The sequence below is a fragment of the Patiria miniata genome, unplaced genomic scaffold, assembly GCF_015706575.1.
Source record: "Patiria miniata isolate m_02_andy unplaced genomic scaffold, ASM1570657v1 HiC_scaffold_3, whole genome shotgun sequence".
In the NCBI taxonomy this organism is placed as follows: Eukaryota; Metazoa; Echinodermata; class Asteroidea; order Valvatida; family Asterinidae; genus Patiria; species Patiria miniata.
The window spans coordinates 30,823,527-30,839,473 of record NW_024037069.1 but is presented as its reverse complement, the minus strand read 5'-3'; the positions used below and the strand labels follow the sequence as shown (position 1 = coordinate 30,839,473).

The following is a 15,947-nucleotide window of genomic DNA, read 5'->3' as shown; positions in this document are numbered from 1 at the left end:
GAAGAAACCTGTAGAGAGGAGACAATGAGAAGAAATTAGAGGTGGGAGAAAAACCCCAGAAGAATATTCTGGGTAAGACCTGGGCGGACTCAAGTAGGGACTGAAAACCCCAATCTACATATGGTCCGGGTGGGATTCGAACCGGGGCCATAGCGATGGAAGGCGAGGAAAGTAACCGCTGCGCCAACCTGACTCCCTAATTGTGTAAGTTAGAGGTAACCAACCTAAGGATGCACAGTCGGGTGTTATTTTTTCACCAAGATTGACGATTAACACATTTTTTTACCATGTTTTAGGATTGTCTACCTTTCTGGCAAAAAGGAAAATACAAAGATCGTGCTCGCTTAATCTGTGAACATGTATCATAGTTTCGTACTTTAGAGACTAGACGTATTTCGAGCCTATAGTGTTAGCGCTGTAGTGAGCCCTCTCACGACACAGTTATTGTGCCAATATAATTAATGAGAATAGTATTGCAGTCGAATGTGAGGGCGCACTACAAGCAACGCTTAAGTCATCCACCACGGATCATGTTACTTATGTATGTTAATTATATAATATCTTATATAATATATGTTTTCGTCAAGTTATCAAAATGGATTAAGCATTATCCCAAAAGAAAAAAAAACCGTCACAAACCAGACAAAGATGTTGCAATTATCAAAGTCCAGCTTAATGTTTACCAGATTATTTTTTTAATATGCATTCAATCAGTAGATTCGCAATCTTTAAATGCTTTTGGCAATAAATATACTCAGAACATGATAGTATTTAGTTATTTATCAGTAATTTAAGCTTTAATATAATCATTATTTATCGTTTAAAAAATATTAAATTGCATGGTGTTTGCCTATTTTACTGAAATGATAAGTGCGTGCTTGTCAATTTGTATACGTTAACTTTGGCACAGAGCCGACGAATATCCACTGAAAGCCTTTTTTTCCTCTTACATAAGAATGGCAACCTTTTTTAATCATCACCCCCCCCCCCCCCCCCCCCCCCCCCCCCAATGGAACACCAGGACACTCGATGTCATGTTTTTAAGTCATCTATCTTTTCTGTCAACCTGAACTTCAAATAACTTTTTGGTGACCTGTACTCCAAAATGGTAAGGGCAAAGTGGTTTGCACAGGAAAAGAATCGTGCCTTGAACAAACCGTAGGATCCGTGAACAAACAAGCCCAAATACGCAATCAGTTCCGCCAGGGAGTACTAGAGGACATTTATACACCGGCCCCTGAGCTAAAGCAACTTCTCACGGTCGAGTGCGCTGCTGCCATTGTGCTATTTCTATAGCGATCCCCTAGCTAATGCCATCATTGAACTATTTACCTACCTAGCAAACCTATATGTACGCATTATGTATGTACTTACTATCAGTTAAAAAAACACCAACTACCATTGTTCGAACTGCAATACACGAAGTTACAGCAGAGGGAACAACTCATTACATCTTTCGCGGTAAGACTTTCGTTTATTTTTAACTCGACCCTTATTGTGTGTTTCCGTTTCACTGGCAAAATGTTGGCTGGCATGAGTCTCCGTTTTTGATAGAATTGTGTCAAACATGTAGGGTGTTCCTTTAAAGGTTATGTCGTGATGGTTAAGAGGCGATGTGCTAGTGTTTACATACAGAGTTAACTTTTTTTTATCAGACTAAAACTTGGGTGGTTATGTCCCATTCCCAGGGATCTCCGCCCATTCCGCAGGTGGCCTTGCAAACCACTCCCCCAAGACCTTAAGGGGGAGGGGGGGAGATTAATCATTAATGAAGAAGGCCTATTAGTAAACTGGGGATATTGTCGAACCATTTTGGGAATCGACCATTTGTAGTGGACAATACAGCAAATCAGGTCAGGTATAACCTGCTGGGTCAAACTCAGTCAAAGTGGGTCATGTCATCACCGGTACGGTGAGAAATGTACACAAAGCACGGTGGATCATGGACGGGGCTTTTGGGTGCGACCATGGAGGAAGGAATTCCTCCATGGTACGACTGAATGTCGGGAACGGTCCATTTTGTGGGGCCGCAGCGTTAGGCTGGAGAACTGACCCAATACGAGAGTGAGTGATACGAGACTGTGATCAGACAGGGCAGTGATGATTGCTGTCCTTGGTTACGTGATAGTATCCAAAATGTAAACTGCCAAAGACGTTGCATTGTTGAGAAAAATGAGGGGAAGGTTGACAAAGGTCAAAAGGCTTTATAGGGTACGCGCCATCCAATTAAGCCTGGCAGAGACAAATTAATCGTCCATAGTGCTGAAAGGTTTCCATGGTGATGTCCGTGTAGCTTCATCACGTTGAATAAAAAAAAAATAATGGCCCAGTTGACCAAACCAGTGCCCTTTTAGAGTTAAAAAAATAACTCGGCACTTGAACTTTCTCTTTATGGAAAAAAATCCAGGATGTTAGTATACCCGTGCGTATGGTTTCTGATACAACTTCCTGACAGTGAACCGCCACAGGAGGCATGCATAATAGGAAATTGTGGAATTACAAACAGACGAGCATCTGTCGAAAGATCCGGCTGCTGCTATAGGAAAGAGTTTGCAGGAAAGTTTTGTGTCTAATTTCTGGATCAAATAAGTAAGGATTTCGATTTCCAACTGTCGCCACACACTCTTTAGCGCTACTGACGCCACGGCCAAAAAAAGGGGTCTGAAAGCGATGTCATTATTCTTCTGTTTAGATTTGAGGATAACAGCAGACAACAAAAGGCGAGGTTTTGCCAAACCAAGTCGGAGAATTGGAAGTGCGATAGGATTTTCTCTACCTCAGTTTACTGTAGGCTTCTAAAGGAGGGCGGAACCAGTTTCACATGACGGCGATTGCTGGTTCGCGAGCTATCACCGCCCGTTAACATTTTCAAAATCATCGCATAGTGCACCTGGGGATGTGCCCAACAGTGAAAGTTGCGTTGCACATATCCCACTACAATGATGGGTGTTTTTTTTATTTACACGCAGTTTCTTCAAAAGTTCTGAGTAATGATTTTTATGGTGTTCTTACAGGTATCTTCGGAGACTGGAAGTTCGACGATAATGGCTGACAAGACGGAGCAAGACTACAAGACGGAGATGTTGCAGTGTCTACCCTCAGTGTTGCCACACGATGGCAAAGCGGCACTGTCTCTGGTTCATCCAGACATCATCGCAAAGTGAGTTTTGCATTCACAAATGATTTCATACGACAAATATTTGTGTGACACTCTTGAAATTAGGGATCGGAAGCTCTTGAGTTGTGGTTTATGCAGCAGCGAATTTATTCCGTATCTGTATATGTGAAGACAAGATTTACATGAAGTGATGTTACTTCGGGACTTCGGGAAATAACGAATAATCAAAATATATGTACAAAATGGCTACAATTAATCAGTAAGATTAAAGCAAGATGAATTCGAATTACTTTCAGTTCATGAAATAATAATGATTCATTCAAATGATTAAACAATAGTTACGTTTTCCCGAATGTGGTTTAGAACATAGATAATGTTCCAAAGTTCCGTTTATTCCTCCGAGGCAACCTTTTTGGATGTTGGTGTCCACCAGAGTGTTGTCGAGGAGAAACTGTTGTAGTCGGTTCGCCAGGATTTTGTTGAATAACTTTCCCGCTGCGGATGTCAATGCAATAGGGCGAAAAGTTAGCCGGTTTTTTTAAAATGAATTTGTTGAAGGATGGATGCTGGCTCTCCACCACATAAACAATTTTGAAGTCAAAACACAATTTATCATATACAGATATGTTACGTAACTGTTCAGCTCAACAACTACCTATACATAACTCAAAGAACAGATAAAGTTTCAGCGATTAATATTTGATCAGGATAACGAAAAAGGTAGTTTCTGAAGAGAAGGCGAAATGTTTTTTACTGGTATCTTGTTCATCAATATAGGTTTTCCCGGCTGTATATTGTAAAACGTTTATCATTCGAATTCACCGTTTCAAATATTCAAATGCGTCCATCACCATCAATTTTATTAGTGCACTTCCAATGTTTAATTTCGTCTTTTGTCAGACAATTTCAAATTCAGTTCAAGCAAATTCAAACAATGAGCACATGTGTCCGTCCCTGAGTATTCGATTTCACCTCGTCTACGCCAAACCTTGTTATTCAGAAATCAAATTCGTCTAATTGATTTATATAAGACGAATTCCGGATCTCTGCATGCTGCCATTCGGCAACAGCTTAGACGAATTTGATCTGTAATGACGAATGTTCTCGACCCGGTGACCAAAGAGGGTGACCAAACTTTGAAATTGAATGGTAAATGACTAATTTGGTTTTGTTAAAAACGTGTGGATTTTTTCTCTGACCAAATTGAATGTCAGAGTTGGTGAATTTGAAGGAAATTGTTTTAACCGGGAAAATCTATATTTAAAATCTTGTTCGATCTTCAAAAAATATGCCAACTCTAATTTTTTAAAGGAATGTTTATTAATAAGTGTATAAACATAAGTAACATTTTCTTGTATTTTCACTGTAAAGAAATTACTGTTGCGGGTTGAGATTCCCGGATCTGTTGAGTGGACTCAATGTGCTGAGTCTTGGCTGCGGCTGTTTGAGAGACTGCTTCGTTTTGAGCAAGCTGATTGGTCAGGAAGGCTCGGTTGTGGGCGTGGACCCCAACGATCACGTGGTTTGTATACTCGCCCATAATGTATTCAAACGCCGGAGCGTGAACGGTGATCAACCCCCCCCCCCTTCCCAATGTTGACAACAAATCGTGGCTGCTGGCCTATAGTAGGTTATATTATCCCAGTCAAAATAATAGGGCACACAGATATTAAAAAGCCGGAACTGTAGAACTGAGCAAGTGTATAAAATGCCGTAAATTACAATTTTTGTGTTGCTTTTTTTCCTAGCAATAAAAGTTTAGTCCCTTTGGATGGGACATCGAACGAAACCAAACCAGCCAAGTTTCAGTTAACTTATTTTGGTCGGTTTTAGACACGTTTTAAACCCCCTGCATGTACGACATTGTCTTGAAACCACAATAGGTCGTAAAAACTGAAACGAGGTGTGTGGATGGATACTGTATTAAATCTGTTCAGATCCAGAATACATGTACATCCTGCACAGAAACCCGTTTATATCCACCCTTACAGTTTTCTTATCAGAACGGGCGTTTTTGCAATTCACTCTTAAAAATGTGTTTCGATCGTTTTTAGATTTCTTTTGGGCGATCATTTTTGGAGTACCATCGCAAGGCCTGCGGTCTCAGCAAGGATAACATCCAATTCGTTCAGTGTGAACCGGATAAACTCGTGGATGCCGGCTTGCAAAAAGAGCAGTTTGATCTCGTTTGGTGAGTTGGTTGCCATGGGGATGAAGTGCAGAGAAGATGGGTCAGATACTGAGAGAGTCGACAAAATGAACGATTAGTTGGAGCAATTATAAAGAAGAACAATGACCGAAGCAGGATTTGGACGCGCTACTCCGAACTCCTCTCAGGCGCTCTATACCACTTATCAATCCATCCCAATTTTGGCGCGATTTTCCCAATTTGTCAATGCATGTTTAGCCTAAGTAGAGACTGAATGACGGAAATGGGTGGCCTCGCGTTGGTTGTATTGGATGACCACAGCTATTATTATGAAAGAAAATAAAGCCAAGAATTTCATCTGAGAAACATTTGCATCGATCTCCCAAATGCCCATGATAGAGAAGCATGCGTTGACAATGATCACTTTAACGATTCCTTCTACAGTTTTAACACGGTTTTTGGCCTTACGCCCAAGAAGCGAGAAATTATGAGCCAGCTTCGAGACGTCTTGAAGCCTGGGGCCGAGGTCTTCTTCACGGAGATGGTCGCCAACACCAGGATCAGGGATGAAGTCAAGAAGGACGAATCGCTGTGGGGCAAGTATTTCTTTTACTCAATATCATATATGGGGACAGATTGTGTTAATAGCTGTCAATATTATGACTATGATGAATACTGCGAATATGATTTTGTTCCGATAACATTGCCGCGCGATTTTCTGTTCAAAAACAAAATACAAAACCGGTCATTGCATTTCAGAGGAAGCGGGTGGAGTAAAATCTCGGTTCAATAGGTCTCTATATAGGTCTCAAATAATGTTTTCATGAATCGACTTGTACCAAAATCGACATTTTATTTCGATCCACCGAACGACTGTCTGGATCATAACATTTGTATCGTGATTTGTTTGTATTTTCATAACAATTTCCTATTTTTATTAGGCGAGGGCATAGCAGGGGCGTTCTTCTTCGAGGATCTTGTAACGATGTCCCGTGAATATGGCTTCTCAACCCCACGACTCGTGCAAGCTACGGACATGCGCGTCAAAGAACCGGAATTGGATAAATTTATCGGTATATGGCGAACGTGACATTCAATACACTATTTGACTTAAGTAATCTATATGCTGCAATTTCAATACCAAAACCAATCGATACAATATTATTCGAGTTATCAATGCGATGTCTACAGTGACTCCCTAACATTTTTTATTGTCATGCACTAGCGTGTACGTTGTAAAAAAAAATTGAAATTAACTCATTGTGGGTTGATTTGGGTAAAAAAAATTCAACTATTGGGAAGAATTTGCCCAAGAGTTTAACCTGTTGATATGTTGACCAACACTGGTCTACATATCAACCCATTTTGCCCAACGTTTTTACAGTGATAGAGCAATACTGTAGGCCTACACCTCACCCGAATCCTTCACATTCCGAATAAGTGACAATTAAGGCCCTGGACAAAGTAAAAAAGTGACACTTAAAAAAAAAAAGACATTAACTCAATCAATCTTTGGAAATGTTTGTCGTTGTTGAAAAGCTAATGTACGAAAGCCCTGTAGTGCCATCAAGTATATATTTTGTCGAAGTTCGTTTTTATGAGATATATTTGTTCGAAGTTCGTTTTTACGAGATACATTTTGTCGAAGTTCTTTTTTATGAGATACATTTTTCCCAAAGTTCGTTTTTACGAGATACATTTTGTCGAAGTTCGTTTTTACGAGATACATTTTGTCGAAGTTCGTTTTTATGAGATATATTTTCTCGAAGTTCGTTTTTATGAGATATATTTTTTCGAAGTTCGTTTTTACGAGATACATTTAGTCGAAGTTCGTTTTTATGAGATATATTTTTCCCAAAGGTCGTTTTTACGAGATACATTTTGTCCAAGTTCGTTTTTACGAGATTTTCTTGTGTGCAAAGTGTCACGTGCGCGTTGGCGTTCATCACTTGTTATTCTGTGAGGACATGCGAGTTCTGGATCGATCCTAGTTCGATCCTAGCCCACAGTACAGGCCCCTGAGGCACGCGGGAACGAAGCAAAGTTAAATTTGCTGTATATTCAGTACGGAGCCCCTAAAAGGACATCCAAAATTATTTTTTTATCTCGTGCGCACGACATAATATCTCGTGCGCACGAGATATATGTCGTGCGCACGAGATAAAAAAATAATTTTGGATGTCCCTTTAGGGGCTCCGTAAGATATCATGTGTCGCCCGAAAAAACTGATCTCGTAAAAACGAACTTTGGGAAAAATATATCTCATAAAAACGAACTTCGACAAAATGTATCTCGTAAAAACGAACTTTGGGAAAAAATGTATCTCATAAAAACGAACTTCGACAAAATGTATCTCGTAAAAACGAACTTCGAAAAAATATATCTCATAAAAACGAACTTGGACAAAATGTATCTCGTAAAAACGAACTTGGACAAAATATATCTCATAAAAACGAACTTGGACAAAATATATCTCATAAAAACGAACTTCGACAAAATATATACTTGATGGCACTACAGAGCTTTCGTACTAATGAACTAAACTTGTCAAACTATGTATCAATATTTGCGATGTATTTTTTAAAAAGCTGTGAAAGAAAGAGGGCATTTTCAGGGTTTGGGTTTTGGGACACCCTCATCGACAGAGTTTCTTTACGGCTAGTGTAATTTTTTTTTCCGTGCTGAAAGGGGGTGTCAAGTTTTCCATGGCAACCTATCGAATGTTCAAACTCCCTCAGGAGAGGGATGATCTCGGAGCAGTCTTTGTATACACCAACCCACAGAGGGCTATAGATGATATGAACGTTATCGAACTCGACGCTGGGGACACGATCCAGGTACTGTATTAGGGGCGGAACTATAGCTTTCATGAAAAGGGGGGGGGGGGGTATGAAGGTTTAAAGATGCATACCCGGTGCTCATTATAACATTTATTTAATGTTTCTCCGACGAGTTTTCAATTTGTATGTTGTTTTAACGAAAGAATTATACATGTACTTTATTCCGATGTTGGGTGTCTAATAACCCTCTGAAAACCGACTTTTAAGTTTGGACACAAACAACGAACCCGCCCTGCGCGAGAGCCGAATTATTATCTGGCAGCCAATAATTCGAATTTTGGGAAGAAATAATTCAACAACTAAACGTCGATTTTTTTTTTCCGTTCGATGTCTGATTCAAAAGTGAATAACTTTTATATTGCTACGAAAATAGCAATTGAAAATTTCTTTCGAGGTGAAACTCGAAAATGGTACTAGGAAAACAGTCGTTTGCAACAAAAACAATTTCGTACACCTTTAAAAACTAATCAGTTTGTCGAGATATTTTTGACGGGCAACATTATTATATAATGTTGCCCAAACTTAATGGAATACAAACCCTTTATTATACACTAAAATGTTTGGGTAGGAGCCACGAACTGAGAGTTTTATATTTTGACTCGACAGAGCGGCGTACCGGTCCAGGTAGATGCCGAGATGGCGGCCATTCTGCGTCATTCCAGATTCTCCAGCGTCTTCCGGGCCACATCTGATAAAGCGACTCAGGTTTTAAAGGTAGAAATTGATTCGTGTTACACCGTACATCACATCTTTGCTATTACTTGTACAGGGCGAGTCAAAAAAAGCGAAACGCAATGTCGGGACTATTGTTTTAGTTTTGTTTTAGAATTTTAAGCACAACCACCATTTTAGAGTTCTGTCCACGAATCACAAGAAGGTAAGTGTTCTTTCAGCAAAACGAAAACGAATCACATTGGGATGTGTGTGAATTTTTGTTTGCTGAAAGAATGCCCACCGTTTTTGTAATCCGTGGACAGAACTTTAAAACGGTGGTTGTGTTTAAAATTCCGTAACTTGAAAAATACACGAGTGATTTGAATGATTCTTGTACTAAACGAAAACTTATGAATTGGGCTTTCATATCCTAATTTTGAAAGTGCTACATGCTGAACTTCACTAAAACAATAGTTTCGACATTTGGGTTTCGCTTTTTTTGACTCACCCTGTATCTGCAGAACCTGTGCCACCCGTCCGGGTTACCACCTTAAAACACACTTCAACTTTGTTTTACGGGCATCTAAGATCTACATTCTAAATTTCGATAGTATTGTTCGCAACCTATTTGACACAAAGACTGCTGTACAAAATGCCACCCGGGAAAAACCGTAAACTCAAAGAAACGGGTTAAAATATGCAGTTTGTACATTTTATTGTATCTTAGTTCTGCTGATGGCTTACAAGGTATTATTAAGTGTGATTTTTATTAAGCATAAACTTGATTGAATTTCATCATTGAATAAAACATGTAGAAATGCAAGAAATGAATTCACAATTAAAATAATAATTTTATAGTACAATTTTCTCTTAAACTCAACACTGAAAATAAACAAGCTACCGATCTTCCAGGCTTTCTAAAGCACATCTGCATCCAGGGAGAGTACATAAAGTAATTTCTCAGCCAGTTTGTGAATATTAACATGAATTTCTATTCTCTTTTTTTTCAGCCTTGCCCAACAGATCCATTTGCAGCCGAATAGAGAGAACAGCAAGAGAAATATGGAAAGCCTGAAAAATATATGACAGATACTAAAAGGAGGGGGCGGGGCTTGGGCTGTCTGATTGGGGGGGGGGGGGTAGTGTCAAGGTCCTATTGTTGATATTGGGAACCTAAGAATACTATATAGAAATCCTCAAGCTCACAATGTTCTGGTGTCTTGAAGATGGAATGTGAGTTGTTCTGGGGCTTGTAGTCAAATATTTACATCTTTGGAAGAACTTTATCTGCATGTATGGTAGAACTTTAGCCAAATGATTAAACAGACTTTTGTAAATTGCTTATAAACTAGAATGACCTGAAATATATAAATGGTCATAGTTAGCAGAGCCTGTCTTTCCAAAGAGTTTTTTTTTTCAAAGATAAGGTGAATGCCTTTTCAGTAGCTAAGTTGGTAACTTGAGAAAAATATCTTTGTTTGATTAACTGGGTAAGCAGTGTGAGTGGTGAGTTTTACAAAAACCATACAAACTGCTCGATAGAGTGTTCCTCCAACATCATCACCAGAAACTTTTCTCCAACCAACGTCTTGTACAATAAGGAAACAGGCCTCAAAGTTTTCAAAGTCTCGTGGCGGCTTTCATTCGTCTCTGAAGATTTTGTATTCACATTGGGTCTGTTGGGGTCTCTGGAGTGGGTGGGCAATCAGCATGGCCATTTTGTGCCGGAGCATAGAACTGTCTCGTCCCACCTCGTGGATGTAAGAAGTGTTATGGATGTCTAGGTTCAAAAACACGTCGTAGATTTCCTAATTTCCAAAGAGAAAGGGGTTAGAAGCAGGAGTGGGTATCAAAAACACATCACATACGTGACGTGGTAGGTCAAAACCAGGCGGAATTGGGCAGAGCTATGAACAGAAAAGCAGCTGCAAAATGACATGTAAGTGATTTTCAGCAATTTTTAGATTTTTAAAAAAAATATGTGATGCTACACATGTTTAAAGCGTTCTGTAAAAGTTTCAAAACTGACCTTTCATCAACAAAGTATATTTTTCACTTAACTCAATTTTTAAAGGCCTATTTCTCATTTTGAACAGTCTGATTTCAAAATTTAATCGCTTCGATTTTGGAATACCCAATTAAAAATACAAAGCGGCGTTTGAAAGAGCAAGGTTTATATCTGACTTATATTGCAATAACTCAAAATCGACTTCTTGCCCAAATGTGCCTGATTTTTGACATAACAAGTCACATATTTCCTACATTTCAAGAACAAAGTGAGGACGACCAAGTATTGAAACTTTTTGAGTAGATTATGGTATAAAGTAAACCGATAAACATTGCTGAGAATGGGTTGGGGAGGTAAGGTCAAAAGGGGTCATGGGTATTAAACAGAGGGGATTTTTTTTTCTTCAAATATTAAATCACGACAATAGACTTTCCTTTGAATGTGGAATTATGACCCCATAACCCTCTGAATAAATGTTGGGAAACGGTTTAGGGGGGACACTTTTTGTTCAGGCTTTTGTAAGCTTTGAGACAATCAGATTGTCTAAATTCTGTTGGGTCTTTGAGTTTCAAGCAAACTTTTCCAGAGCCTACCTTGCAGAAATTGTCTTCAGTTGGAGGTTCATGGACGTAGAAGACGTCAAAGAAGAAGTAAGGCGATGAGGAAAGGCTCATCTGTGACTAGAAAATATCACAGAAAATAAAGATATTAATGGATTTTATTAAAGACACAAAACTGGCAAGAAGACAAAAGCTAGCTTCCCAGACCTGACCACCGAGTCATCAGCGACTTAATCTCTGTCATAAGCACAAATTTTTTACTATTTTGACTACTATTGCATTTTGACTATTATGACTATTGTATTTTTAATTAAATCAGATATATACGCAGTGAAATAGTTATGCCAACAGGACATTCGTAGCTTTGCACAATATATATATTTTCTTTATTTTAACATTTTGTACTTTGTTACTAGTTTTGCACACTGATATTAATTGCATGCTTTTCAGAATTTTTATAAAATGTAATGAGTTATTGACTGAGGGATTGATTTACAATTCCATGTAAAGGAGTGACTGTCTGATCAAGTGAATGTCTAACATCCAAAGATGAAACAAAGTAAATACTTTCTACTACAAATGTAGTAATTTTTTTATTTTGCAGAATCTATCTTTCTTACGTTTTCTTGTATGTACCAACCTGATCATTTTCTCCGATGCCGTTCAGTTCAGGAATGCAGTTTGAGCGTCCGTACACAAATAGTGTCCTGATGATGTATGGTGGTGGTAGGCACTCGATATCGTCAATTACGGGAGGCTGAACCTTCTCATGTCTACAAAAGCAAGAAAACAAAAAAAATGGAACGTCTGTCTTAAATTGCCTTGTGATTGACAAATGTCTGCTACCTGGACATGAGTGTGACTTGAGCCAAATTTTGCAGGAGTTGGGCTCTTGACGACTCAGATTCAGTCTTAGGGACAAGTAAAAAAATCAGAGTCAATAAAGAGTTAAGCAACATTTACTCCTAAAGGCACAAAATAAATTCTACCGTTGTGATGTATTTTATTTTCCCCAGGTGACCAGTGAAAAAGTCTCGTTTTGATTTAGAAATGAAAAGGTGCAAAAAATAAGTAAACATGGTCGTACATGTCAGATTCTCTCCCCCCCCCCTCCTCTCCGCATGACCCTTTGACTCCGCCCCCTGCAGTGACATGCGCCTGTGAGGTTGCCTACTTACATGACATCAAAGAGTGACGACAAGTCACAGCGTTCACACTCCGTGGTGTCATTCGTCAAGTCCAGTAGGACATTGACAAACTCATCCACGTCAGATGTGAAGTCCTGAATCTGCAAACAATGGAGAAAAAAAGAAGAGATTACAAAATAGAAAAAAAACCGGTTGGTTAGATTGCACATGTACAAACACTTCAGATTTCGTACGACTGAGCTTGACTTACCCACAATGCACTCTCCTGTAGGAGGACTAATGCAAACTCATGTTTAGCGTTGATCGCACTCTTCGTCTCCACAAACAAGTTCAAAGCTTTTTTGATCATCTCCAGTGGTTGATGTGCAGACCTATTCATTTGTTTAAAAAAAAGAGAGTTATAAATACAAAGTGGAAATTAATTTTGTAACTAGGACCTATCCAAACTTCATAAACATGATAAAAGCAAACACAAGTTCCCAAGTTTTGCCTAAACACTTATGAGGGAAGCAAATACACTTTAGTTACAGAAAGTAGGCACATTTACGTCAGTACATGTCTTCTTTTTTTTGTAAAAGTAATAGATTTGAGTAAATAATTTGCTCACCCATCTTTAGTGACGAAGGGAAGTCTGTTGACTTCTGTGGCAAGATCTATGCAGATAACCTGCAAGTTAAAGTTCAACAAATGAGTTAACTGCTTCAATGCATCTACTCTACAGTCCATGATCGATTCACTAATGAAAAGTCCGTCCGACAACTGTACTTGCCACAATTCAAAAAAAAAAAAAAAAATTGGCCCCAAATAAAATCCTCAAGTTTAAAGTGTTACCTTGAACAGTTGAAAGTAAATCCCTATGATTTACTGCATTTACTTTACTGACAATAAACATAAAAATATACAGATAAGGATTACACAAATCAACTATTTTGGCGAAAACTCTTTGTTTTCGCTAAAAACTTATGGTTAAAGGGAATGTACAACCTTTGCTTTTGCTGCAATTTTCAGAAAACAACGGATTTGGAGGATCAGCTGGATATAGCTGGAGTTACCCAGCCCTGAGTTTTATCATTGGGTTGTCATCTAGGGCTGGAGCGAGTTTTTCTCGTAACTTGTAGTATAGGAAAAAAAATTTGGAAAATGTTCAATTTTGTCCCCGTTACACACTAATTGCAACTGCAACTCACCCCAAACTTGCCTGGAATAACCATTACACAGGTCCTTGAAGTAAAAAACGATCCACGATGAAGATTCAGCCTACAATTGCAGTGAAAACAGGAGGAATAGCCGCTAACCTGACAACCTTGCTGGCATGGCCAGGACCGCAATTGGTTTGTGCACAAAAAAAAATTGTGTACAATGAATGGCGGTCGATTATCAGGCACAGAGCGCTGTCAACTACTCGTTTTTGCCGGCTGCGCTGGCTGTTGGCGCATGACGTCACGCGGAAGCGTAACACCCGATGACTGTTTCATGCACAATCGGTTGCGGTTCCAGTACCAAAGCTGTGATGCGAGTGGTAAACCTCATATTAGTGCATGAAACAGTCATCGGGTGTTACGCTTCCGCGTGACGTCATGCGCCAACAGCCAGCGCAGCCGGCAAAAACGAGTAGTTGACAGCGCTCTGTGCCTGATAATCGACCGCCATTCATTTGTACACAATTTTTTTGTGTGCACAAACCAATTGCGGTCCTGGCCATGCCAGCAAGGTTGTCAGGTTAGCGGTTATTCCTCCTGTTTTCACTGCAATTGTAGGCTGAATCTTCATCGTGGATCGTTTTTTACTTCAAGGACCTGTGTAATGGTTATTCCAGGCAAGTTTGGGTTGGGTTGCAGATGCAATTAGTGTGTAACAAAAAATTGAACATTTTCCAAAATTGTTTGCCTATACTACAAGTTACGAGAAAAACTCGCTCCAGCCCTAGATGACAACCCAATGATAAAACTCAGGGCTGGGTAACTCCAGCTAAGCTGGATATAGCAAATATTGTTAAACAGACTTGTTTCATGTTTTGGGCTTGTGAGATGCTGGAAAAACCAAGAAGACCCATCGTGTTCTTGTAGTCTGGTTCCCTGACGCCACTTAAGATGAAACGGATCAATTTATAGAGTTTGGGGAATTGTAAGGTCAAAGAATCAGTCTAGCAGGCTTGTACCCCTTCACAGGTGTGTAATCAATTGCAAAGAAAATGCGATATGAAAAATTAGGTACAATTTTTGAAAAAAGCCAGTTTTTTTCCAACGCTGATCGGCCGACCAGCGTTGGAAAAATACACTTTTTCTTAAAAACGTCAGCTCACCAGGAGCCACGATTTTACAGGATGCTTTAGACTGTCATTCCCTAACAATTCAGTAAGGTATTCCGTGATAATTTGATCATTTCGTGTTTTTATGTTTGCGAATGTTGTATCTTCCCTTTAATCTATCACTATCAATCAGATTAACCAGTGACAAAACTAAAAAGGCCTAACAACTACACCGGGTTTTATAATCAATATAAACAAAACTTGTTTAAAATAAAAACATCGTACAATCTTTTCAGGGCAGTTCACATGGGGTAAATTAAGAGCAGGGACATCTGGCTCTGGTTCATGAATCGCTGATCCAAACTCCATCTCGTTGCCATGGGAACTCAGCTGATCATGCACCTCCCTTTCACTTTCTCCCGGCATAACTGGATGTCTTGCCAGTGCTGTAACACATTCTGATTTGTCTCTTTCAATTGATCTGTTGCTCTGAGTTTCCTGCGTCGCGTCCTCATCTTCTCCCGCGTATCCACCTTTCCGGAAAATCATGTCGGCGCTAGCGTGTAAGGACTGGCCTACTTGGCCGAGAACTCTCCGGCCTAACCGGGCGTTACTCCCGGAAGTCACGCCGTGTTCCGTGCTCGCGACGGCATCATCGTCAATAATGTCATACTCTCTGGTTGGCTCCGCTTGCTGAGGGGCGACTTGAGGGACTGGGCATGCTGGGGGAACTGGGGATCTACGGTCAGACATTTTTGAGGACTTATTCGTTGATTTTTTCGTTGGAATGAAATCAGCGTAGGACTTTCCAAAACTGATTTCTTCAAGCAAGTTCATTATCCTGAATTTTCATGTTGACAAATTGAGTCTCATGCCTAAGCTTGTATAGCGATGTTCTGATGGCATTAACACATCACATTAGAGAACCAGACTAGAAGGCCAATAGTCTGGTTTTGCTGGTTTGCGAAAGTAATCATAACATAATACGTTGAGACGTCTCGGCATTTGACACCTGCACGGGTATTTCTTTATGGCAAAAAAATAGATACTGCCCTTATGTTGGTTTGAAAGAAAAAATATATTTTCTGTAATTTTATCCAACACATGATCTTTTTTGTATCATGTTGAAGCTTTGATGAAGGTCAGTGGTGTAGAAAAGTGGAAATCACATGCATGTTCAATACTGAAATTTTTAGTGCAGGCGCATAGCCGGTCTGGGTAA

The 15,947-nt window shown here is 39.5% G+C and overlaps 2 protein-coding genes across 2 annotated transcripts; one reads left to right on the top strand and one right to left on the bottom strand.

Annotated features, from left to right (window-relative positions):
- Window positions 1-1,246: 1,246 nt before the first annotated feature.
- LOC119737605 (arsenite methyltransferase-like) lies at window positions 1,247-9,852 on the top strand. The gene is made up of 9 exons (XM_038212066.1): window positions 1,247-1,461; window positions 3,015-3,160; window positions 4,490-4,640; window positions 5,173-5,309; window positions 5,712-5,863; window positions 6,209-6,340; window positions 7,956-8,104; window positions 8,714-8,821; window positions 9,772-9,852. Exons 2-9 carry the CDS (start codon window positions 3,045-3,047, stop codon window positions 9,802-9,804), a joined length of 978 nt encoding a protein of 325 aa, XP_038067994.1. The 5' UTR covers window positions 1,247-1,461; window positions 3,015-3,044; the 3' UTR covers window positions 9,805-9,852.
- Window positions 9,449-15,927, bottom strand: LOC119737604 (BRISC and BRCA1-A complex member 1-like). Its single transcript, XM_038212064.1, has 7 exons — window positions 15,011-15,927; window positions 13,085-13,143; window positions 12,728-12,848; window positions 12,508-12,617; window positions 11,970-12,102; window positions 11,363-11,449; window positions 9,449-10,569 (listed from the first exon to the last, which is right to left on the bottom strand). Exons 1-7 carry the CDS (start codon window positions 15,560-15,562, stop codon window positions 10,402-10,404), a joined length of 1,230 nt encoding a protein of 409 aa, XP_038067992.1. The 5' UTR covers window positions 15,563-15,927; the 3' UTR covers window positions 9,449-10,401.
- Window positions 15,928-15,947: the final 20 nt, after the last annotated feature.